Consider the following 25,443-nt stretch of genomic DNA (forward strand, 5'->3'; position numbering starts at 1 on the left):
CATATCATCAATAACTTGATCGTTCATTTAACTTTGGACTATTTTAATTTTTTATTTAATTCAATAGGAATTTGTTGCCACTGAAAATACATCCTCATGGGAATGGCTTAGATATTCAGTGTAATGTGTATTTAGTGATGTGGCCAGATCTTGATTGTCAAAGCCATAAGATGTCTGTGTGATGAGCTTTTAAATTCGGTGTAATTTGCTTTACATTTAAAGCGTGCTGCTAGCGCTGACAATCACGTCGATAATGTTGACGTAGGCTACATATTAAAATGAAAGCTGACATGGTAAGGCATCAGCATAATAAACGGTTTTAAATATTGGCGTTTATTGCGAAGAATAATCCTGTTAACTGTCACCGAGCCCCTCGATGGGACGCCTACGTTTACTTCACTATATTACAATTAAATCTTAATCTAATCATGACAAATTATATATCGTTGGAAAGGTCTAAGACTCCTAAATATATATTTTACCAATCTTTTTTGTTAACGGGAGTTCTGACCTTTGTCAAAAAAAATAAAAAATAAAAAAATAAAATAAAGAAATTGTCTTCTTTGTTGCCTTTTTCTCTATCACACTTTAGAAATCATCAGAAATTATTAAAACCTTAAAATCTCAAAAAAATTCATCCTTTGAAACCCATTTTAAAATCAAACACTGCATTACCATAAAAATGGTACATCAAAGTCATGTTACAAAATGTTTGTGAGTGACAGTTGCCAGGATAACTAAATACGTTTTTATTTTCTTCACAAAACTTGCGTCTAACTTGCGACAGTAATGATAGAAAAGCTTTATAAGTGCGTCCTCTGCTGTCGTATACATGTATTACAGACAAACGATCCACAACGACTGCTAGAAGTGTTTCCAGGTTAAAGTTGATTCTCTTCTATCCACATGTGATTCACGTTTACATGGGCATTTGTATTAAGAGTATATATTGATGACACTGACATCGGAGTACATTTATTACAGACTGTTATAGTAAAAGTGCGTCGCTATGTCGGACAGTGAAGATGAAGCTTGTGAACGGACTTCGGCAGAAAAGAAGAGAGGTAAGTTAGGTGCTAACTATTAAACACTGGTCAGTCTCATCACTACATGCAGTAAACTCAAACATGTCCAATACCTAACAAAAATCTAACATTATTCTCGCCCCCCAGTTTCGAAGTACCAGTGTCCGGCTGACTTTGTGCCCATGTCGTATGATTCCTCTGTAAACGTCTTATGGGACGAAGATGAGGAGAAGGAATTATGGCTCATCAAAGCTCCAGCTCGTTTTGATTCTAAATGGTACAAAATACTCGGGAAATAACATATTGGATTAATCTACATCTGTGCTAAAATGATTTCTGTCATAATTTGGAAACAATCCCGAGGAGGTCACACATAACAACAACAATAATAATAATAAATAATCTGTGAAAATATTATTAATATTAATTTAATGTAATATTTTTTTTTTATTGTTCAATACAATTTAATTGCGTACATCATGCAATTAGCAAGTGGTATTTAATAATGCTTAAAATAGTAATAGAAAATCTATAGGAGTTCTGTAAATTCCAGCAGTCTTGTACGATATCACTGTAATAATAATAATTTTTTAAAATATTTTATTTATAAATAACATCTATAAGTAGTTAGGTGCTTTACATTCCTTTAGAGCTGTTTGACTTCGTTTTTTATACATTTTTAAATTATTGCCAAGGTCATAGAAAATCTGGGAATATCACTGTTTTAATATCATAAATGTGTCTTAAAAATCACAGAACACTCTACTGTGAATATGCATTTTTCTAGTCATGCTGTGCTCTGAAATATTGTTTAAGGTAGAAATTGTCCTTTGTAAATGCTTCTGAATGAATAAAAGCATGGCAACATTGTAATTTATGTCTGTCCATTGAGGGTAACTGCCTGTACGTCACTGGTTAAATGGTTTGAATGTATTAAATGTACTGCAAGAGATCATTGCTAAAATTATTTCAAAAAAATGTATATTAAAAAACAAAACCCTGTGTTAAGCATTGCATAATTGAAATTGTGGTTTATCAATTTAATAGTCATTGTTTTGTGTCCTCTGCAGCTTCGAAAAGCTCAAAGTTCCCTTATCGGGACTGGAAATGGTCCAGTCTAGTGGCACAACAACTCAGATCTACAGCGTTCTCAGTAGCAGGACAGCACCATCAGACCTCCATCTGCTCATTTCCAAAGGGAAGCCTGTTCTCTGTTCCTCTGGCTTTAGTGGTGTCCTCAAGATCTCAGAGAGCTATGGAAACTGCAGTGAGAACCAATGTCCCGTTCCCATCCCGGCAACTCCAGCTCCATCCATCCCAGCTGGTCTCAAGCAACGTTTCCAGCCTTTTGGGAGTTCCACTGCAGCTCACAGGCAAGATGAAGTCACCGTAGTCTATCCAACTGCTCCCAGGAGAACCAGTCAGGATCCGATTGAGGGCGAGGAGCGGAAAAAGAAGAAAAAGAAAAAGAAAGACAAGAGGCAAGAGGACAGTGAATCAGTTTATATCAAGGAAGAACAGACACAGATTGAGTTGTCTGAGCTTATGGAGGAAGAACCGATGGAGGAAAGGAGGAGGAAGAAGAAAAAGGTGAAGAAAGAGAAGGAAAGACATAGTGAAGACATGACTGATGCAAGTTTAATATCCAAAACGGAGCCACTGGATCCTTCTTATGATTACATTGACACACCAGGAAAAACCAAAAAGAAGAAAAAGAAAAGTAATCGACACGAGTAGACTGTCATAAGAACTTGAAATGATTTATCAATTTGTCATATTCACAAGTGCTTCCTGTGATATTTAATGGTCAAATACAATGGAGAAACTGTCTGTCTTAAAGTAATTCAAAGGTTTTGCACAACAGTCATAATTACCTAATGCATTGATTTATTCTTCTGCTTAACATATAGTTTTCTTGTGTTTTACCGTCATTCAAGCAACTGCACATCAAAGAGATGCTATTGTATGTAATAGACCTTAATCATTAGTTTTTTTTTTTAGCTGAGTTTTTGTCTACTGAAAGTCTTTTTTTTTTCTTTCTTTCTCAGAAACACATTTTGTCAGCTGAACAATCGGTATGTTATTAAAGAACCGTACAACAATCCATTGAATGCACTGTACTTTTGTCCCTCACATCCTCTTTTGTTTTTTGTTTTTTTGTTTTTTTTATATAAATATGGCACTTCCCTAACTAAGGTCCATACAGCTATTACATTAAAATTCACATTCACTCACCTTCATGCCGTTCCAAACTTCAATGATTTTATTCTTTGGAACATTAAAAAATATATATATATTTGACTTTCCTTGTATTGACAAATACCCTAAGTACGGTGTACATTTTAGGACATCCTCAGGCCTCAGTCATCAAAGACACAAAAGAATGAAATTTTTTATGACATTTTCAATTCTTAGCTGAACTTTCTCTTTAAACACTACGTTTCTGCAGTACTTGCAGTTCACCGGTAGGTGGTAATATCTCCCTCTGCCGCTGAGAACGCAGAAGGGCCGCCGCTTGTTCTGCACTGGGGTATGGTCATGTTTTGTAATGAGCAGCGGCACGTTTGCCGCCTGCAAATTCGGTTTCTTTGCCCGTCCCACTGCGCACATGCAGGTAAAACCCCAATGGGATCACATGAGGAGTTTCACACAGGCGCTGCTCACATCTGCGTTGATCAGGTATTTAAAGAACGCTGCACCTGCTGATACTCTCTCACTGAGAACTTTTTGTGAATTAAACATGATATATCATCACATAAACTATATGTGTGTGTTTGTACAGTAAAGAAATCGAATGCGTGTATTATTTTATGTGCACCTGTTTCCAACACCCACCCTTTGCATCGTTTAGACATTTATTTTCTGAGTTTGAGTCACAGAGACACAAGTGATTTGTCACCACCTGTGATTTTATCACAGAGGCGGGAACGGTAATCACGTCCGTCCAACTCGTTTGTCTTGTCTTGTGTGTTTTTTATTTCATATAAACTCATCAATAATATTTTTTCCCGCAATATGCCATAGGCGTTATGAGATGCTTGAACATTGCTGGGTGTCTGGTGAAGCAGATAAATAATTGAATGCAGTCTGAAGTTTAAAAGCAACGTGCCCAGACTGCAAAGCAAAGCGCAGGGTCCTATGCACCCTAAACTGATGCTGATGGGATAATTTTTTTTCCGAGCCAATCTCGTTTATGCACACCCTCCCCCTTTTCATTGCAGCAATTCTTGTCTTTCTCCACTGTGGTGATCTCTCTCTCTCTCTCTGTCATTCGCTCTCTCACTCTTCAGCGTGCTCCATGCGGCCTGCAGCATTTGGGGGGGATGGAGGGGGGTACGGAGGAGTTACCATAGCAACGCGCACTTGCCAAGGACCACGGAGCCGCGCGCGGCGTTCGGGATGGGGTTCGCCACACATCGATAGGTACCTTCCCCCCAATTAGAGACGACAGAAGAAACACCAGTGTCCATCTGAATACACCACATTTTATTCACATAAAGATTTCAATATTTCAATACTTCTTCAATACTTCTACTATAGTCAATATTTCTACTTGCTAAATCCTGTTGAAGTGTTTGTTTGGGATGAATTACTGCACCAGAAACTTGTTTGCATGCTAATGCCTTGACATGACTCACTCCAAGCAGTCGATTCCAAAATGTGTCACTGAGCCTCCTCTGCAGCAGCAAGGAATTCAGGGAGATTTTCCATGCAATTTTACCACAAGCCTCTCATTTACATTTCTGTATAGATGGTGTCAGAAATATAAGGGTTTTTTTATTTATTGTGTTTTTGTTTGTATTAATGAAGCCTGCAGAGAATGCAATTGGATTTGTCTCCTGCATTGGATTAAAACTGGAATAAAATAAGTGTGATTGTACTGTTGCAATGTGCACACCCAAATCAAGTCAGACATATGTTATAAAAGCAGCAGGTCTTTCAGCTGGTTGCCTTGACAACCACAATGCCATTTTCTCCTCATTGTTTCCTTACTCACCTCTATGAATGTGTTCTTATCATGAGAGCGCTCAGAAACTCGGTTTCTGTCACTGACATAGATGTGCTGCCTGAAATATTGTTTGATTTGTTTTAATATAAAATAAATAAATTGTTTAATTAATTAAAAAATCAGTAAAGACCAGCCTTTGAAAACAACTTTTGGCTGGGATGATAAAAGGCAGAAGTGGAGATCGGCCAAACTCAACAGATGCCTGTGCTCATTGTGCCCTGCAAGTAAATATTTTATGTTGTGTGTTTACATATATTTACTAATATATATATATATAGATAGATTCAAGATTCAAGATTTTTATTCGTCACATATACACAATTATATAGAGCATATATAACCAGCAGTGAAATGTGAGTCAGGTCCGCTCCATGGACAGTGCAATTATTAAAGAATACAACACAGATGAAAATATACATAAATATAGCTATGAAAGAATGAAATAAAAGTAAACAATAAAAATATAAGAATAAAATATAAAAAAGATGTATACTGTAGAATTAAATATAGAACGCAAAATAATGTGCATGAAAGTAAACTGTAGTCTTAAATATTAAGATACACAGGAATTTACGAGGCAAATATATATATAATACGTTTTTTTTTCTTTTTTACTGTTCTCAAGCATCTACTGCTGCTGTCCATATGTAAACATTGTTATATGTGTTATATGTGTGTTTGTAGCTTAATGTTATATATTTATAATATAAATTATACAAATTAATTTAAAATGTATTATTTACTTTTTTGAAGTCTCTGTGCTGTTGTATCATCTTTTTTTGCAACACATTTGTCTGAAAATTGGGCTGTTATAATATTGCAAGGCTATACTCTGTTTAGTTTAAATAAAAAATAAAACATTTGTTGAAAATATGCCATTTTCTCTCGCTGCCCAAATGAAAACCCAACAAGCCTTATTTTGTCTGAGGCCAGGGTTCATGGTGGCGACTGCATGACCCGTTAGGGTAGGCCGACATGCTCTGCCAGACATGCTGTGCTTCCATCTGTCCAAGGGTCACTTACTCCCACCAATGCCAAACGCATGCTTCCCTCTGCGCAGCTCTGACATCATCTCCGTTTCTGCCTCTTTTTCATGTCTTGTCAAGATAAAAGGGGCAGTGCAGATGGAAACTGGGTCACTAGAGCTTTTTATAACCTCATGGATTTGTTGTGAGATTTAACCTTCAGGTGCTAGCTGCTGTTGTTAAAACTGTGGAAAAATGGGCAGAAGGTTCATGTTAAAGTAGGCTAATTGGGAGCGGTGTCGAATTTGTAATTCAAATTAAATTGACAAGGTTTCCCTTTATGAATAGTTAGACACATCTTGTCATTGCTTAGTGAGTGTGATTATTTTTTACTTTTTGGATACATAAATCTAAATCTGGGCTGCATTTCCCAAAAACATTGTAAGCCTAAGTAAATTGTAGAAACCATTGTCACTATTAGTCTCTATGATCAAGGCTTATGATGTTTTTTGGAAAAGCAGCCCTGTGTTGCGCTTTGGTGGCACTGCATGCCATAATGTTACAGTATTTAAAAATAAAACCTTTTTGCGAAGCAGTCTAGAGTAAAAACTCTTTATTTCCTGTATTTATTCACTTTACCGGCATATTCCTAACTTTGGAATGCAAAAGACCAATTAGAAATAGCATTTGAAAACCCATTTCACTTCCGCAATGTGATATATTTCAGAATTAAATAGGATATAAATAGAAACAATTTATCGTAATAGAAAAACTTTGTCATTTTTTACTTTAAAAACAGAAGAACCTTTCAGTTTTTTTCTTAGTGTGAAGAATATTTGAATAATTTGAAGAACATTTTTTGCAATGCAACGGTTCTGTGGATGTTAAAGGTTTTTCATGGAATCATAGATGCCAATACAGGACCTTTATTTTTAGGAGTGTAAGGCTAGAAGTGTACTTTTACACATACATGCATAAGACTTATGCTGCCACAACTTATAAGAATAAGATACTTTTGTTCCTTTTGATCAGCAAGCGGATTTCCACAGCGACACTCTGGCACTAAAATCCATCATAAAATCTACAACACACATACAGATTCAAGGGCGCTCCTCTGCGCAACTCTGCAGCACAAGAGCCTGGTGAATCATTCCTTCTTTCAACTAGTCATAAAATGTTCCTTCTATAGTCTTTAAAATAACTGTGGCAAGTTGCTTAGAAAGGTCACAACATGTGTATTTTGTCCCCTTGTGACTAAGCGACAGAGATAAATAGCTCCCCTCGGCATTCGACCTTCAGTAGGTGTTGCTCTTGCAGTTGACGTCTTCTGGAGGACAGGAGTTGGAGAGGCAGGCTTTAGAGCAGCATGTCACCTCAGTGTCAAAGATGTGATAATGTTTATTTCATGCAACTGTTGCAAGGTGTTCCGTTTATTTAAATGAGCTTTTAGGAAAATGAGATGCTGGAAGAAATTCAGTGCCAGAGACTTGAGTGTCCACAATGAGAGTTTATCATCAGAGGACATATTGTGCTCAGTCAGAAGGCTCTGACCAGTTTCTATGGTGATTATATAAAAGCTTGCTCTGTTTATGATGTGTGCTGTTTACAGTTGCATTTATGGCTTTAGTATAAATCTATATTTTATTTCAGCGTACTGGAAATGGTTATGTTAGTTGTATATTCTACAAATTACACTAAAATACAATTTCAGACCCAATTTGTTACATTTTTAATAAACAATAAAGGTAAAGCCAAATGTAATTGAAAAATAATGACTGTTTTTAAAAAGGTAACACTGTTTACCCTAATGCCGGTTAGGGCAAACAGATAGTCCAACCCCAAAATCATGCAATAGGTTGATTTAGTGTTATGGTGTCAGTCTGCAGTGCGTTCCCCAAAAATGTTGTTAGCTAACTATTAGGGATTTAACGATACACCTCGAGCCAATTGAAAATCGATTAAAAATATGTGAGATTCAAATCAGTTTAGGTGTTAAACGAATCACGATACAGTTGAGAATGTAGGCTCTCTCAGAGGAACAGACTGTCTTCAGTAAAGTTTATATGGTATTTTCTATTCATCTTACCTCCATATAATGCATAGTAGTATTAAAACGTAGCACTGGTTTGTTTTCGGTGGTAACTTAGTAAACGCTGTATTGCCGCTATCCCATAAGCGCCACATGCTGTCAGAGAGTGAATTTGCGTTCTCATTCAGCCGGTCTGCTGTTTGTTTAGTGCAGATATTTTACAGTATGTGGTATAGTTTCACAAAACTAAAGTTAGAGCATTCTAGAGCATCACCGGTCTCGAGTCCCACGGAGGAGTGGTAACAGTGCAAGATGAGAGAGGACTAGACCTGGATTTTATGTTGTTGTTTTGGTTTTGTTTGTGCGCGGCAGTCATCCGTGAGGGACTGTTGCACTATATTCAGTTTTTCATTTATTTTATTATCAAAGTTATGTTTGAATATTCGCCGGTTCCTGTCTCCTTCTTCCCTGAACTACGAACTTTGTTCCAAATAGATTTCTATTATTTGTATTATTTATTTGATTTGGGATGTTTTAACATTTCAATTTAGCTTTGTTATTTGACATTTTAATTTTGTCTGAGAAATAATAAAAGAACACAATTTTGATTTATAATTGTCTTAAATCCCATTTTGATAAAAAAATGTGAGAGAATAGTATTGTGAATCATATCACATCATGAGTTGAGTGAATCATTACATCTCTTCTAACTATGGTCGCAAGTTCCATTGAACTCTCTTGGTAATGACGGAACTGTAATGACGTACCATAATTGCTTTTTTTCACTGACTGCTATTGAAAAGCAAACAAGTAAACTTCTATCTATCTATCTATCTATCTATCTATCTATCTATCTATCTATCTATCTATCTATCTATCTATCTATCTATCTATCTATCTATCTATCTATCTATCTATCTATCTATCTATCTATCTATCTATCTATCTATCTATCTATCCCTATTTTGCTCATTTAGCCTACTTGTTGTCTCTGTACATTATGCTGCAATAGAAAAAAGTGACACTTCAACTAATTAATAGTAGTTATTTTGTTTGGTTATGCCCTTTGATATTTATTTCAGTTTACAGTTTTTTATCACAAAGACCCTCCTCCTGAGACATGTAGATTAGTCATTACGTGCCTGGTGTCTCGCACCGTCAACCTACACAGAAAGCGTGGAGATATTTATACAAGAACTAAGACGTTTCTTATTTTATCTCGCGTCTTGGGAGCATAAACTGTTGTCTTCATTGTGCTCCAGTCATATTTGTGGCAAGCAGTGACCCAATTAAGCCCCTCAGAGGTGCGATGTTGAAGTTGCACAGACAGACTCTAACTTATGCATTTATATCCCTTATTAGCTCAGCAGAGTTCATCAGCGCTAAAGTACATCACCTATGAAAGACTTTTGATACAGATTTCTATGTACAGCACCAAAGCTAATGACAGATAAAAGGAAGAATTCATGGATAATTAGAAAAAAAAAAAAAACACACACTTGAAAGATAAGGAAACTGAGACCTATGTAAGGTTGCTTTGTAAGTTCACTGCTGTAATTTGTGATAAGAATGGTTTAGGCCTCAGTAATACTGTAAAAAACATATTTATTAAAGCATATGCTCATGAACAAAAAGAAAAGAAAAAACAACTGCAGAAATGCAGAACATATCATATGTACCATAGAATTGATAAAAACAAATCACTGTACACGCTACAGTGCTTTAAAATCACAGCTTTGCATTGCATCTTTCTTAATTTATATCTTTATCTTATATACATATACTCATAAAACACTGATGTTAAAAGTTATTCTTTATATGACGAACAAACTCTAGGATAATTTATCAGCTTCATTTGTTAGAAATATTACAACAGAAAGAACCAATAAAGCCATACAAAACTATTACAATCATTTTCAGTGGTTTTTGTGTTGACCGATGAAACCAGTTTGAATTGAGTGAGATGGAACTGGGTGGATGTTTTGGTCTGTCAAAAACAAATACAGGCATCCCCACTTAAGGAAATGTTAAACTCTTTAAATAAAGAAAAAGGGGAGCACAATTAAATTACAATATAGAGTTTAAATCTGGCCTTTTATGGCCAAAGGATGAGGTCTTCTTGGAAGCCTGCGGTTTTCTTTCACAGTAAAGAGAAAGCATTTTCTTGCTACAGCGTAGTAGTCGCTTTTTAAATTGCACTTTTTAAACACAATCAAGTAACTGAGAAAAATATTTCTTATAAATGTACATTAATTAGAATGATTTATCAATAGTTTTTGTCACTTTTGTAATAAAGACTTTTGTCAAAATACAGTGAATGCATGTTGCAACATTAAAACAAATATATCAAAGCCTTAAAAAGGTAGCTTATAAAGTTTTGAACATTATTGCTGATCAAAATGGACCACCAACTGATTTGGATCGGTCTTAACAACAGTTTATGGTCAGATTTGTACATTGAAGACGAAGCATTAGTCACTGACTTTACAATATGGGAGCATGTATTGTATATTCGGTTGATATATTCACATGTACACAAAGTAATCTGGGGAGAAATGAGGACAAAGGGATTTTCTACTGTGACTCAATTGCTGACTTTTGGTTTTTAGTCTTCCTGTGGGCCAGATTTCACCTTGTTCTGATGTGACAGCTACTCTCTGTATCAGCACAAACCTTCATGTATCCGAGATAGGTTTAAATCGATTAGACTGCACTGCACTGACTGATTCTTTATACTAGATGTTTTTAAAGAGTCAGACCTATTGAAAGTACAGATTTCATGCTGAATTCATGCTGTTCACTTCAGCACTGTTCGTTTATAACTTGCGGCTCATGCATTCCTGAGGCCTGTTTGCAGCCAGAAAGCTGTTGCTCAAACCGTAAACCAATATGATTTACTTTAACACATTTGTAGTGACAGATGTTCCGTCATTTTTTTCAGGCTTCAACTTATTTCTTATATCATTTCTGCACATTATTGCAATTTCTAACAATGCATCTGTAGAAAGTACTTTAGTAATTTTACATACAAATCTATAAACCAATGTACAGTGGCCCCTAAAAAAGTGTAAGCCCAGTTGAAATGAATGAAAAATTTAAAATATAAACCAAGCTAAACAATATTTTTACTATTTTATAATAGTTTATATCTAACGTGTGTGTGTATATATATATATATATATATATATATATATATATATATATATAAATAACTAATGAAATTCATACATTTTAAATGTCCAAATACTTCTTTAGATCCACTGTAACTAATCTGACTTAAAAAGGAGCAACAAATAGCACAAATTCACATACAGTAATCAAGGTAAATTGCAAATTGTCTTAATAAAAACAGCTTAGAGTGGCCAACGCAATCTCAGGACAGTGTACTGCACATTCTCCCTTGAAAAGTGCTGGACTAAGGACTGGAGATCTTTGCACATGTTCCACAGGTCTGCTTTCCAACTCTAGGGATTTATGAGGGCTGAGAGCATATTCTTGTCTGCTTCTTGCTCTCTCTCTTACTCCTTTTACGCCCCTCCAAGGAGAGGAGGTTAGGCTTGCTTTCTGGAACAGCTGGGCTGAAACGAGGAAAATCCTGTTGGGTTTGAGGTGAGGGGAAGCAACCAAGCTGGAGCGGGGAAAATCAGTCATGGCCTAGGGCTGATAAAGGTGCACAATTAGCGAGATTGGATACATTTAAAATGATGGCGCTTCGGCTACACCAGCTCAACATTCCCAGTAGAGACAGAGAGAGTGCTTCCACTTGAAAGACCTAATTATTCATCATGACAGTTTCCATTTTTAAAAAGGAGCTCAGAGCAGATATAGATATCACAGGATTGTGGCTAGATTGTGAAATCACTACTAACACATGACACATTTGATTTTTACCAGAGATATCTAGAGGCTGCCTTTTAAATCCCTCAACGTTCACCAAATTATATTAGAATTTAACGCTGTGTTTCAAAGACCATCACTGAAAAAATAATTAAATTGAGCCACTTTGTCTGAACACTGGAGATACTTCTTTAGTTTATGGTTGGTTTGGTGAGACAGGTTTTAAATCATGCGGTGAATGTTAATTTCCCTGGGGTCTCCACCACAGATCAATGTGCTGGAAGCCAACATGAAGACCGGTCAACCTCTCTGACCGATGGCTATATTGGGATTTCCATGGAGCTTTTAGCTGGTGTTGGCTTTGGAGAAGGTGAAGGTGGTTTTTGCAAGTTGGATGAATTAGTGCACAGAATAAGTGGGTAAATGACAATGAAAAAGAGACTTTATCATGTTTTTGAGGTCATCTTGAACAGACTTCATCCTGAAACCACATGCATTAAGAGCAAAGACGACCAGTGGAAATGTGAAATTATCAGTCACACTCAAGACACATTCAAATATGATTTTTTCAGGCTTATTTCACTGATGCACTATGCATGTGTTTTCCTTACTAGCTTTATTTAAACAATTAAACTCTAGCATGTAGATGCCAGTTCCATTAAAACATCCATGTAATGGATTTCATATTCATATATTAAATAAAGATAAAATCGTTAAATATAAAAACAAAATTGATACTTTCCCCTCCTCATGTAACTTACCTCATGACTGAGCTTTACAGTCGGTGTTGTAAGTGGCCCTTCAAACTCTACCCACGTGTCCCTGATACTTCCAGTACATCCTTTATTTTCACTGTCACCGTATACAAATATGAACAAATTCTATACTGTAACACAATTACATGTTTGTTTGTTTGTTTGTTAGTTTCTTTCCTTTTCGGACCTTTCTCCAAGATTTGTGAGATGAACACTGACATCAATGTAGTTTATTATTAGCAACTAAATGTAGCTCTGACTTTACACTGTACCAGCCATTCTGACAAGTCTTCGCAAAAAAGAGGAACATGCAATGCCTCAGTTAACACATAACTCCATGTCACATAGAAATGACCATTTAAAATGAAGTCACTTTGAAATGATGTAATTATTAAAGAACTATCTTTGAACTCTTACACATTCTGTCAACAGCATTGGTCTCGTTAAGTTGTAAACATTTCAGCATTTTGCTTGCTCTTTTAATCGGGTGCATATCATTCTGTTGATGGTTTTTTTTTTTGGTTTTTGTTTTTTTTAAAGAAGAAGAAGACTTAATAAGCAATCATACATGATAAACTGTCTTTGGGCTCCTTAACTTGAGGGAAAGCTGGGTTGCGGTTCTGTGAGTTCACAGAGTAAGGTAGATTACGTAAACAACCTGAGAATCACTTTTTTATAATTTCATAATTTGGGCCTGGTAAGGGATGGTGGCGGATCATGAGTGGAGGGTGGGTTGACTGGCAACCGCCTCCTTTGCAGGCATGAGAACACAGTTAATGTGGGTCTGGTCGAGTAGTATGTTATCGATGGAGAACATCACATGGCGTGGGAGGTGCGTGGCGAGGGAATGGCTCGTAAGAGGGGGGAGGGTACAATAAGTGGTGGAAAGTGGTTGGCAAACGGAGGAGGGGGAGTTATGGACGATCAAAATAAACTAGGCTTACATGATGGGATTGAGATTTTAACATCAGCAGGTTCCATTGGTAAATGGAAACCCAACAGATTTCAGCTATAGGTGGACAAAAGACATAACACCCACCTGGCCAAGCCTTCCACAAGCAGTTGCATTCATTCATTCACTCATTTGCATCTTTCACGCAGCATGGCCCCTCCCCCAAGACCGAGCACATGGTTTCAGGCACGAACTTGCAATGTGTTATTTGATGAAACTGAGTGTAGTGGGAGGTGAAGAATAAGACAACAGAAGACAGGTGATGATAAAATGAACATTTATAATGACTGCTGTTGCTGTCGGAAAATAATAACCCTTAAATAAAAAAGAAAAAGGTAAAATAAAAAGGAACAACTTAATAGATATAAGCACTAAATTGCTGACTTCACTGGTAATCCACAAGTCAAGAAACACAACTCACTATTTTTTGTACAACACAATGCTACAGTTACATTAAATATTTAATACTTTTTTTTAAGTCAGTTAATGGATGATGTTAAAAGAAACCACTAAAATACTAAAAACATAACAGTAATTCATCTTTCCAGTCATTCCCTTTTGTCTAGTTTCTTGATGCCATTTTATTAATAGTGTATAGTAGTTTGAAAAAAATAAATAAGCTCATGAAGGGTTATCAGAAAACAAAGCTGGCAGCATAGAAACATTAGATGTGGAGCTCAAGCATGGTTGAGACGCATGAAAATGATAATTCGGCATTACAGAGAAACAATTTTATCTTGTGAACAGATGCTGCAATGGTCAAGACACCTAATCGACACGTATCACAATTTAGACTCGACACGTCTGATATGTACAATGAGATTGGCAACTACCATCAATTTAAGTATGAAACCTACACTAATCTTAGTCTAGGTTAGTAGTGATTATGCATTATTTGGAGGGGCCAGATCCAGATTTTGACCACCTGATGGTCTCAGTGCTGCGCATGTGGCTCTATAACCATTTTCAGATGAATATCTATAACCATGTTCAGTTGTTAATCAAGTACCAAATCATTCTTTCTTAGAGCTGCTTTAGTTTAGTTTAATTCAACTTTCTATCGGTGGCTCATAAGAGCACCCCACATAAGTGATTTTATGCTGCCAGCCCCATTACGTAGAACACGTTTCTGGTTACAGTTTAACCAAATTTGACAGATATTTACAATGAGAGAAAAATAATGAAATTGTGGAGGAAACAGTTTGGATCTTATTGATTTTTTTTTTCTTTTTTGTGTCACTTTTATTATTATTATTTTTCGTCCCAAATGATGACTTAAAAAAAGGAAATAAATCCAATCATCTCAACTAGAATTGCACAGTCTCAAAAAGGTTTGGAGATGGAATGGAGATTTTAAGTCCAAACAGTTGATGAACATAGAAGGGGAGGAAGAAGGTCAATAAAGTTCATGAGGGGTGAGAAGTTCAAAGTTCAGAAGACAGAAGATGGCTGCACGGCTGATGTTTAAACACTCCTTAGCTTTTTTTTTTAAGCATGTTTTATGCTAAAGTAACAAAAAGAAACCTGCCATTAAAATGGATTTTGTTTTTCTTTGCTTGCGCGTAATGTTTTCCATTGAGAAAATCAAATGGAGAGACTCAGGGGTGAGGAGAGTGACAGTGCCCCCAACATTATGGCACACAATCAGTGATGTCCTGGAGGTTGAAGAGATGACAGAATTAGGAAAAGCAGTTTATGAGAGGCAGCCAGCCGTGTTTTTACCATGTTAATCCAGGTCTTGCTTTTACTGCTCGCTTTTTGGGTAATGTTGAGGCGTCATGACTGACATCATGTTATGGAGAAACATGCTGGCTTCATGGGTGCGTCCAATGGATGTCCAACATACAAGAGAACTCAAAAAGTTTGGAATGGTACTGTTTTTGTTTGGCACTCAGGAGAAAGTCTGGGAGGGTGTGAGGGGGAGGTCGGCAGAAGAGTGGGGAGTGGTTTGAAAAAAGGGGAGCAGTGAAAGTGCAAAAGGGAGAAAAAGGGAGAGTAAACAGGATACATATGAATGACATTTTTGTTATACTTGGTCTAGGTTAGAGAGTGTCGTACAAATAAAAACAGGAAAATAAAAAAGAGAACAGAACAGTGATATGACAAATGTATTCTAACATTGCTGGTGCTATAATGGTTACGAGCTCAAGAATGACCCCGGGTTGTCATCTTCTGATGGCGTGGGGGAGCCGGGGTGGGGTTGAACTGGGGCCGTGTGGGGTTTGGGAAGAGCGATGAGCTCTAGCTGTGCGCCCACATAAAAGCAATGACCTTCTCGACATCAGCTAAACCATAAGTTTGCATTCATCTCAACTTGACCTTGTGAGAAACTACTAGACGCGTGCACAAAAAACATAGCAACCATGACTAAGCACAGTGCTATTTTGATATTGAAGTCTCGGCATGGCCTTAAAATAGAGAGAGTGGAAAAAACAACAACATGCCCTTTTTGGCACTTCTTATCATTAATAGTAATAATAAAAAACACTGTCAAAATAACATTTAAATTTCTGTAAAAACTATTCTGCCATTTTTGGGCAGCTTCGAACATCTGGCCAATCCTTTCTCATGCAAACAGTAGTGCCGCATCATTGCATTATGACATCATCAGGAAGTACCGCCCATTTCCTTTATTCATGGAGGTCTGAGGTAAAGGATTCAAGCAGTTTAGCGGTGTCACTGCATTTGCTGTATTTTGGAAAACAGGGCTGTTCTTATCTGGGGTGGCGTGAAGCGTAAGAGTATAAGAATAAAGTGCATATTATCGCGAGAATGGGTCAAGCTTAATGTGCAGTGATGGCAGAACAAGCTAAAGAACAGAAGCCTAATGATGTTAGTACTGACACAGCAAACAAAAGCCCTGAAATCATGATCGAAAGAGTGATATGCAAACTTATGTAGTGGTGAATACATCCACGGCCATGTTAATGTCGCTAAATAAACCCTCCATTCCCAACTTTTCTTATTGTTTTTCTTATAAATAATCACAAAACATTGATAAGTCTACACAAAATGAGTGCTATATTTATGACGCTGAATGTGACCATGACCATGAATGGTTTTGGTTTCTGTGGCCTAGTTTTCATGGACAACAAAAACCCCAGCTTTGTCTTAGCAAAGGCAAAAATAAAAAGGTAAAAGTGTGAAAAAGCTCATTTGATAGCTCAAACTGTTGTTGCCATGCAAAGTTTTGTCCTCAAAATGAATGCACAATGCCTAATTGATTTTTTTTTTTGTAAGATATTTTGTCTTCACTTTTTTTTTTATCCACGCTTCACTTGGTATCATGCAATATCGACGTGCAAAAAAGATAACATCTATCTTCACAAAATACATTTTCAGAACTATAAAAGGCTGACTTAAGAATGCTGATAACTTATAAAACTTGAACCATGCTAAGCTAACTCGGCAGTCTTTTAGCCCCAGGGGTGTGTGCTAATGGCCACATGGCACCCTGCATTTGTTTGGCCTATTAGATCATTTCCACCCTTCTTTTTTACAAGTACTAGTTAGTTTAAGTGGGCAAAAAACTCTAAACCTTATAGTGCTTATGTCTATTTTTTGCTTCTCTAGTCACTAGTTCTCTAGTCATATGTTAACTGTGGCTTGTTTGGCACTTTTCACATTTTTTTTTTTTAAATTACAAAAGTATGTCTGCTCTTATCTAATGTTGTTTAAATCACATTTAAATCCGTAAAGATCTATTTTGGCACAGGTTTATTTTAATCCATTGATATAGCAATTATTTCATTATCAATGTAGCATTTAGTAACACCTCTTACAACTACCACATCCTGCTAAATGACTGACCAGATATGTTTTGTAACCTTAAATTTTAGTACATCACTTATTCAATAGCAGCATCTTCACAACTTAAAAAATTGTATATGCAAATCTACTCAACATCTAGATAAATCCAAAGCTCCTACACAGACAGAATAAAAGGACAAGACAAGACGACATGCTACTACGTATATTGCTTTCAGTACTCATCACATTTGATCTATTTTCCCGGTTACTAAAAACAAAACAAAAAACAAAACAAATGAGAACCCCCCCCATATGTACTTTTAGTACTGAATATAAAAACAACAAAACAGAAAGCTGCTCCTTGACACTATGTTGGCACCTTTTTATAGTTTTCACATTGAATTCTCACAGTAATATCTTGTTAATATCTTGTTTTTTATGTGTCTAAGAATGGCAATTTTTTTTATGTTTTTTTTTTAAAATATAAAACAATTATCTGGGGGATCTACTGAGACTCGTTCAAGCTCTGAAGTGTCTGATGAAGTACTGCATCATGGGTAAAACCAAATACATAGATGCACTCTAAAATGCGGAGGCGATTTTGGCATGATTGCCATCACTTCCTCGTTTTGATCTTCAAATCTGAACTATTACACCAAAAAAATTTGCAACAATCTTATAGTAGAGTACCTTGAGTCTTTGCTGTTTCAGTCGCTTGTTAGATCCCCTCACCTTGGGCACAACTGCTAGACATATTCATATCTATCCAAACCTATCACCTTTACATGCATATACACACACATGCACACCATACAAACCCATGAATGGCTTGTAATAAGTCCCTTTTTGAAGGTGTGATGTGTGCGATCATGATCTACTGCAAGCTTCTTGTTCTACTCTGAAGGCGCATCTTCCCTTTCGCACCATCATTGTTTCGTGAAAGGGCAAGCAGACATGCACTTTTACACCAGACATCGCCACCCATGGAGAGATGTGAGAGAAAAGGGGGTCTCTGGGTTGATGTGTCAGAATGAGGGTGCACGAAGGTAGAAAAAGGGTGTTGAGAAGAGGTGAGGGGAGGTGATGGTTTTTAGATGAGAATAAAGAAGCCTCCTTACCAATCGGTTCAGATTTACTCTCCCTGGTGCTCCAATAGCAAAGGAGAGGAAAGAATCATAACTTTAGTCATTTGGGGAGAGAGAGCACAAACTTTGTGTTTTTCTGTGGTCTAATTATTCTTTGGAAAATGCTCTCTGTGCTTAAGTCTTATGGTTTCCATAATAAAGAGCAGTTTGGTATTTTTCAGCCGGTAAAGAATCAATAACAGTTGTTTAGACACAGAATAGTTTTGGAGGGCACCTAAAGTTTAAGCGTACAGAATATACCATCCTCTGCCCCTTCACGATAAATATACACACGGTCAGCTGGTGGTTAGTTAGTGTACGCTTGGAAAGTTAAGGTTGGATACTGCAACATGATGCCCAAAAAAAAACTGGTCCGAAGGGTCTGACCTCAACCTAACAAACCATCCAGGCTTCCTTTCCACCCTATGGTAAGCGATACCTTGACTCCATGGAGGTTGTTATAAATATGAGACGTTCCACATGAGTACATTCCATCATGGTGATGCTTCGATGCGATAACGATAGAGAAACCCTGACTTTTTTTGGCCTTCCATCACGGCCTCCACACTTCACAGTGCATTAAGACAAAATTCAGTGTACTCCGATTCAAAACAAAAAAGAAACAGGACCTTATTAGCAGCACATATATCGCACATGGGTAGTTCAGATCTGCACAGGAAGATCTTCACATGGGTAGCCCATTCTAGAATTAGATTTACTGGTGACTCAGGACGTACAGCCACTATAGAAAACACAACCTGGGATTTCCAGAGAGGACCATGTTACTAAGCAGCCTGTGCAGATCAGAATTTGTTCTTAGTCTTTCAGTAGTATGTGTTCATGAAACGCCTCAGAGCTCTGAGGGCCAATTTCTGATTTGATATGGAATATCTTTGCAAATTTTCCAGCAGATTTGCGCAGATACTCGACTGCAGCGGCTCAAAGTGCACAATCTCTCGCGCTGCAGAGGGGCAGCATAGAGTAAATATGGGGATATGTTTGGGGACGTTACAGAAAGGGATTGGCTTTCATGTAAAGTCGTATTCTGATACACTCCCTTGGACTTGTGCAAAGACCTACATTCTCATTCGGTAGATATGTGTATAAATTGTCTACTCCCACTGTGACTTCAAGTCTGTGTATGTTTAGTTGCATTTTCAGTATTTAAGTCAGGTAATAGTTTGCTGAGAGTGTGTGTTTTTTGTGTTAATATCACTGTACAGTACATCTGCCCCTATTCTCTCTGTTGGTGCCAACGGTGCAGTTATCACTGGACGTTAAATAAGACATATATTACATGGACATACGATTCAATGTACTTAAATAAAAAACTAAATCCAGAATATTGTCTTTACATTCATGTCAACCTGAATTCACAGATTAAGAAAAACAAAAGAAAATACTTCAGTCCTTATGGGTGAAATCATATTAATAAATAACGTTGATAGTGATGATAATTTGTAATAATAATGATAATATTAATAATAATAGTAATGATAATAGTGTTTGTATAAACACAAGATCTCGAAACTCGAACAAATGCCACAATTTCTAGGAGCTCTGGTACGAAAGATTCAGGTGTGTTTTGCGTCCTGGCCTATGTCTGCAAAATTATCTACAAGCTTCCCTTATGCTAGCAACATCTGTAGTGGCATGCACCTGGTCCAACTGGAACCTCAGGTCAATGTCTAGTGGCACTGAGAGACCCTGCAGCAGCCTCACATCCCCCGCCCTATCCTGCCCGGTGCAGAGCAGTGTCGGGTCGGCTGGGATCGGGAGGGCTGGGGCGAGTGGGGCTGGGTTGGGGTATGGGGTTTCACAGACTGGGGGAGATATATAATCAGTCTCAGGCCCTCTTAAAGAGAAAGCATGGGCGAAAGGTTGGGAGTTAAATTAAGGACAAAAAAATTAAAGAACAAAAATCTATCAGCTAGGAGGGGATGGGGGTGGGGAAGGGGCTGATTCCTGGGATTGCTCTACCCCATTGTCCCCCATCCGACCACCTTGCCCACGTGCTGGGAACTGCAGCGCGGCAGCATGCCAGGTTGAAATGCCATTCACTGCTGTCCAGAAAATGCACAAAATAAAACAAAACAAAACAAAATCAACCAATAAAAATCCAGAACTTAAGCATTAAACCCATATTTACATTTTACACATTTTTCTTTCAAATTTTCCACTTTGAGTGGAATTTTTTCCATCTTATTTTTTTAATACTGAGATTTTTCCCACAAAGAATGTGGCTGATTTTCGTTGATATTCACGCCCTCCATCTTTCTCTGTATCTTCCCCATCCCCCACTCTTTTTCTCTCCTTTTTTCATACTCCCTGTTTTTAGCCCACCTTCTGCGGATTGGTGGCCCTCACACCCTGCTCATATGTGATTCGCTGGCTGATAAGATATTGGGCTGCCTGTGTGGCGGCTGGCGATCCAGTAATGGTAACTTTACGGTTTCTGGTGCCAGGAACAAACTCTCCCTTTTTAGAGATCTGGATGCGGGCTCCCGTCAGTTCTTGGTACTCCACAAGTGTTTTGCCTCCCTTCCCCAAAATGGCGCCCACCAAGTTCTCTGGCACCGCAATCTCCACCACATCTTTGGCCCCCTCGTTTAGCTTCTCGGTGGCCAGTAGTGAACTCGCCATCAGCGGGGAAGCAGCGCTCAGGTAGCCGTTGGTGGCTCCGGTGGCGGCAGCGAGTGAGCCTAGTGTGAAGCCTCCTAGGCTGGCCGCGGGGTGGCCGGAGCTGGTGGATGCGTCGTTGGCGTAGGAGGCTAGCAGGTTGGCGGCCGCAGCTGCGGCAGGGTTAGCGCTTGCAGCCACAGCAGCGAGGACTCCTGAGGCAGCCGCAGGGTTGAGCCCCAGGCCCAGGGAGTTGGTATTGTATCCGTAGCTGGCCAACGTGTTCAGTGCAGATGTGATAGTCAGCAGGTCGTTCCCTGAGAAGCTGGACATGGTGGTGGGGAAGGCGCCCACTCCAGCCAGACTGGCCTGCCCCAGGAGACTGGAGGCTGTGGCTGCCGCCGCCGCGGCAGCTGCCGGCATTACCTCTGCCGAGTTGGCATATGGGGAACCGGTAGGATTGGAGTTAGCCACAGGGCCAGAGATGTTGGAGTAACTGATGTTCAGACAGCTGCTGCTCTGTGGGTCCTCCTGGATCTTCTGCACAATGATCTCCACGGCCTTGCGGTTCTGCTCGGGCTCCCCGCTGATGGTGACGACGCGCTCCTGCAGGTTGATGCCTTCAGGTTTCTGTGAGAGCTGGACCCAGGCACCAGACTGCTCCATGACGGCCTTCACCGTGGCTCCACCCTTGCCGATGATAAGCCCTGCCGTGCTGTTGGGCACTATGAGCTTGGCCTGAAGAAAAGAAAAGCAGAAAGACCATTGTCAGTTAATGAGTCATTCTTGTGAAACTGGCAGTCTTGTGCTAGTTTACCATGCACCATTTCTCTCTGGGATTTAAAAGTAAGAAGTCTGGTTTTTATCCACTAGGAGCCCATTAGTGGTAGCACAGTCAATGTCTTTGAACATAACAACTATTTTTACACCAACTGTACCCATATGTACTGAAAACCAAAGCTTTGCTTTAAGACTTTACAGTTATTACTTTGCTTCTAGTTGCCATTTGATAATTTCCTGTATCATTAAACCACAAATCAAGTTACATCTAACAGATGAGTTTAATCTTGTAATTTAGCAGAACAGCAATGTAGTGTTCTCAGAGAGTAAGTTTTAGACAATGTCTGCGAAAAACAGTCTCCTCATTGATAGAGGGGAAAAAAGTGTAAACCGTGGTTCCCATGGTTTCTTCCCTAACTTAGAAAGGTTTGCTCCTCTGATCAAGCAGTGACTCATGCTGGTACTTTTTTTTTTTACCAAAGCCTCACACAGAACATTCTGATCTTGTTAAAATGTTGCTGTAAGCACTGTTACTAAATGTGTTCATTAAATTATCTGGGATTTCTTTGCTAAAGTATTTGAATTTATTTCTATGTGGTTAACATAGTATGATCTTAAGTTAAAATCATGTGTATGTATGTATAAGGGTAACTTTGTATTTTACAGTAGGTGTTCTTTACATATGACAATAATATAAAAGTATAAGAGAAATTTTATTTCTATTTTTTACATTGTGTCACATTAGGCTGATTGTAAAATATCACATTAAAATACAACAAATGAATTATTACATGTTTATCTCAGTGTTAGTATTGTTAACTAAAACCATAAAAAAAAAATACAAAACATACAAAATATATCTTGAAAATGATAAATCTTGTCTTTGCAATTAATTAAACATGTTGGAGTACTAAAATTATCAAAAAATACAAATTTAAAAACAACAAAACTTAAAAATGGCGAAACTACATAACATTAAATATATTCATAAATACTATAATCTATATATAGTCTATAAAAAAATACTAAAATGACACTGGTTTATCTGAGATGAAGAATATAAAAACAAATATGAGATAGGAAACAGAAAACTAAAAATATGATTAAAATTGTATTATTATAAAAATTGCAAAAGAGGAAAACTGCGGCACTGATGAGCCCAGAAAATTGTGTATTATAAGATTAATATAAAGATGCTTGTGTGTTTTGTTCTTGTACTTCCTGAGCTGTGAATCACTAGGTAAAAAGAGGCTCCTCCTGAAAAGCATTGACTCCCAGGGGTCAGTGTTTCCATGGAAACTCACCTCCAGCATTCAAGGGGGACTGAAAGGGAGTCGGAATGATGCATAGCAACCAACCAACCAACCCCCCCCCCCCACCCCCCACCTTGTATGCCTGCAACCATTCACTGAAAACCACCAGCTACTAGTGCCATAATACTGCATGTGCTCACTTATACACAAAAACAACATCATGTATGTATGTAAGACAACATCACACACATTTTGAATTTTGTCCATGTAACTTGATATATTCACTCATTAATTGAACCGAAAAATTAGCACTTGATCTCTTTGATCATTGCCGGATACATCTACGCACCGTGGAATTGTGAGAAAACAAAATATGCGGTGTGGTGTACGCTTTGACAGTTAATTACTCTGTATAATGAAAAGCTTTGACAATGCTGGATTCAGAATATTTGCACTGTCAAAATGACAGATAGAGAGATGAAAATGGTAAAAAGGGGAGACGAGAGGAGCGGGTAGATGTGAGTGAAGAAGGATGTGTTTGTCTGTGGGGGTGTGTGTTTGCATGTTTGTGTGTGTATGATCAAAGCGAAGGAGAGACTAGAGGAAAGGAGAGAGAGTGTGAGAGGTTGGGGAGGGGGAGGTGATCGGCACAGCCTTTACGTTTGTTTCTTTTGTGAGCTGTTTCGTTCTTTTCACTCTTTGCCTCAAGGTCTGCTGAAGCTCGCTGCCCACAGACATGTCTTTACAGAAGCTGTTTAGCCTTGCCACTGTAGCTCAAACTCTCATTCAGCTCAGCCGAATTAGCATAGAAATGAAAAACTGCCAACAGGAAATTTCATGGACTCCTACATTCACCTTTTATCTTGCTAGAATAAACAGAACCTTGTTTAAGGAACGTTTTGAGAAAAATAATTGTATTCACGATTACCCTTTAATGCAATGGAAAGCGGATTGTTTTTGGCACCAGAGACGTACTGTGATTGATCAGTGCATATACAGCGCAATCCAAAGGTCTGAGACCTCCAGTGAAAATGCGTCTGTTTTGCTAAATGATCTATTAGCAGATTAGATTTGTGGCCTTTTGTTCAAAGGAGTTCATAAATTGATTCACAAATTTTCAAGCGTAAACTGAATCTGATTTTAATGTGCTCTCAAACTTTTAGCGCACGTTTTTGGGGCTTCAGAATCTCAACCCCCATTCACTGCTTTATAGAAGAGCTTTATAATGGATATGGATATTGATATTCATATCAATAAGGGTCTTTTTCTTATGCAAACAGCACTTCACTTCAGATGGCCTTAATTAAATAAATAAGTAGACTGTATGCACACTATTATTTAATATTCCTATTTATTTTACATTTTTATTTAAGAATTATTTAAACTAAAAATACATAGTCACCTGGCTGATATAATGCCGATATTTATTTGCTATCTTGCAAAAGTTTGAGGATGGCAAGATTTTTTGCTAATTTTTTGTCTCTTATGCTCACCAAGGCTACATTCATTTAATATTAATAATTGGAAAAACTGTAATATTGTGAAAAATTATTACAATTTTAAATAACTGTTTTGCATTTTAATGTTATTTTAATATTTTAAATTTAATTTAGTGATGGCAAAGCTGAATTTTCAGCAGCCAGTACTTCATCACTCTGATCCTTCAGAAATCATTCTAATACGATTTGGTGCTCAAGAAACATTTATTATTATTATCAGTGTTGAAAACATTTGTGTTTATGACTAATTTAATGCATCCTTGCTATGTGAAAGTATTTCTTTCTTAAATAAATAAATAAATCTTACTGACCCCATACAATTGGACGGTAGTGTATGTGTGTGTGTGTGTGTATATATATATATATATATATATATATATATATCGTTAATCAATACATATAAATGGTAATCATTATTAGTCAATATATCGGTCAGTAATATATCTGTCTATCCAAATATTTTTATCAACAAAGACTCTTAAACTTACACCAAATATCCACAATAAGATTATTCTTTTTAAAATAACTATTAGCAAGTAACATTTGTTGCTTTTAGGTGATCCAGTTATTCCGCCTCTTTCTTTTCTTCTGCCAAGTGCCATCATCGAAAATGATGGCATCATAGTGCTGAAGGAAATGAGCCTGTTGGGTAGAAATCGAGCAGCGTCGACACATATGCAAGTTAATTTCACTGAATGCATCCAAGTGCTGAGCTAGAGGAGGTGGATGCCTGCTATATCAATCTTTAAAAGAGTGAATGGAAGAGGAAGGCTGAGACAGAGAAATAAAGAGTGCAAGATGGGGATAAAGAGAGAGAGAGAGAGAGAGAGAGAGAGAGAGAGAGAG

The 25,443-nt window shown here is 37.6% G+C and overlaps 2 protein-coding genes across 3 annotated transcripts in view; one reads left to right on the forward strand and one right to left on the reverse strand.

Annotated features, from left to right (window-relative positions):
• Nucleotides 1–869: 869 nt before the first annotated feature.
• Nucleotides 870–2,855, forward strand: LOC132123231 (DNA-directed RNA polymerase I subunit RPA34-like). The gene is made up of 3 exons (XM_059533804.1): nt 870–1,064; nt 1,173–1,302; nt 2,096–2,855. Exons 1-3 carry the CDS (start codon nt 1,010–1,012, stop codon nt 2,760–2,762), a joined length of 852 nt encoding a protein of 283 aa, XP_059389787.1. The 5' UTR covers nt 870–1,009; the 3' UTR covers nt 2,763–2,855.
• Nucleotides 2,856–18,488: 15,633 nt separating this feature from the next.
• Nucleotides 18,489–25,443, reverse strand: part of LOC132123590 (RNA-binding protein Nova-1-like) — a 54,377-nt gene continuing 47,422 nt past the window's right edge. For both annotated transcript variants that reach the window (XM_059534325.1, XM_059534324.1), the window contains one exon: nt 18,489–21,803. In XM_059534325.1, the coding sequence (XP_059390308.1) occupies nt 20,781–21,803 (1,023 nt within the window). In that variant the 3' untranslated portion in view covers nt 18,489–20,780. The remainder of the gene's footprint in view (nt 21,804–25,443) is intronic.

The sequence above is a fragment of the Carassius carassius genome, chromosome 41 (assembly GCF_963082965.1).
Source record: "Carassius carassius chromosome 41, fCarCar2.1, whole genome shotgun sequence".
NCBI classification, from domain to species: domain Eukaryota; kingdom Metazoa; phylum Chordata; class Actinopteri; order Cypriniformes; family Cyprinidae; genus Carassius; species Carassius carassius.

What these genes read in the sequence shown, in the direction of transcription:
- LOC132123231 (XM_059533804.1), top strand. Translation starts at nt 1,010, where the DNA reads ATGTCGGACAGTGAAGATGAAGCTTGTGAACGGACTTCGGCAGAAAAG. An exon ending in TTCGGCAGAAAAGAAGAGAG is followed by an intron (nt 1,065 to 1,172) that starts GTAAGTTAGGTG and finishes CTCGCCCCCCAG; the next exon opens with TTTCGAAGTACCAGTGTCCG. An exon ending in GCTCGTTTTGATTCTAAATG is followed by an intron (nt 1,303 to 2,095) that starts GTACAAAATACT and finishes TGTCCTCTGCAG; the next exon opens with CTTCGAAAAGCTCAAAGTTC.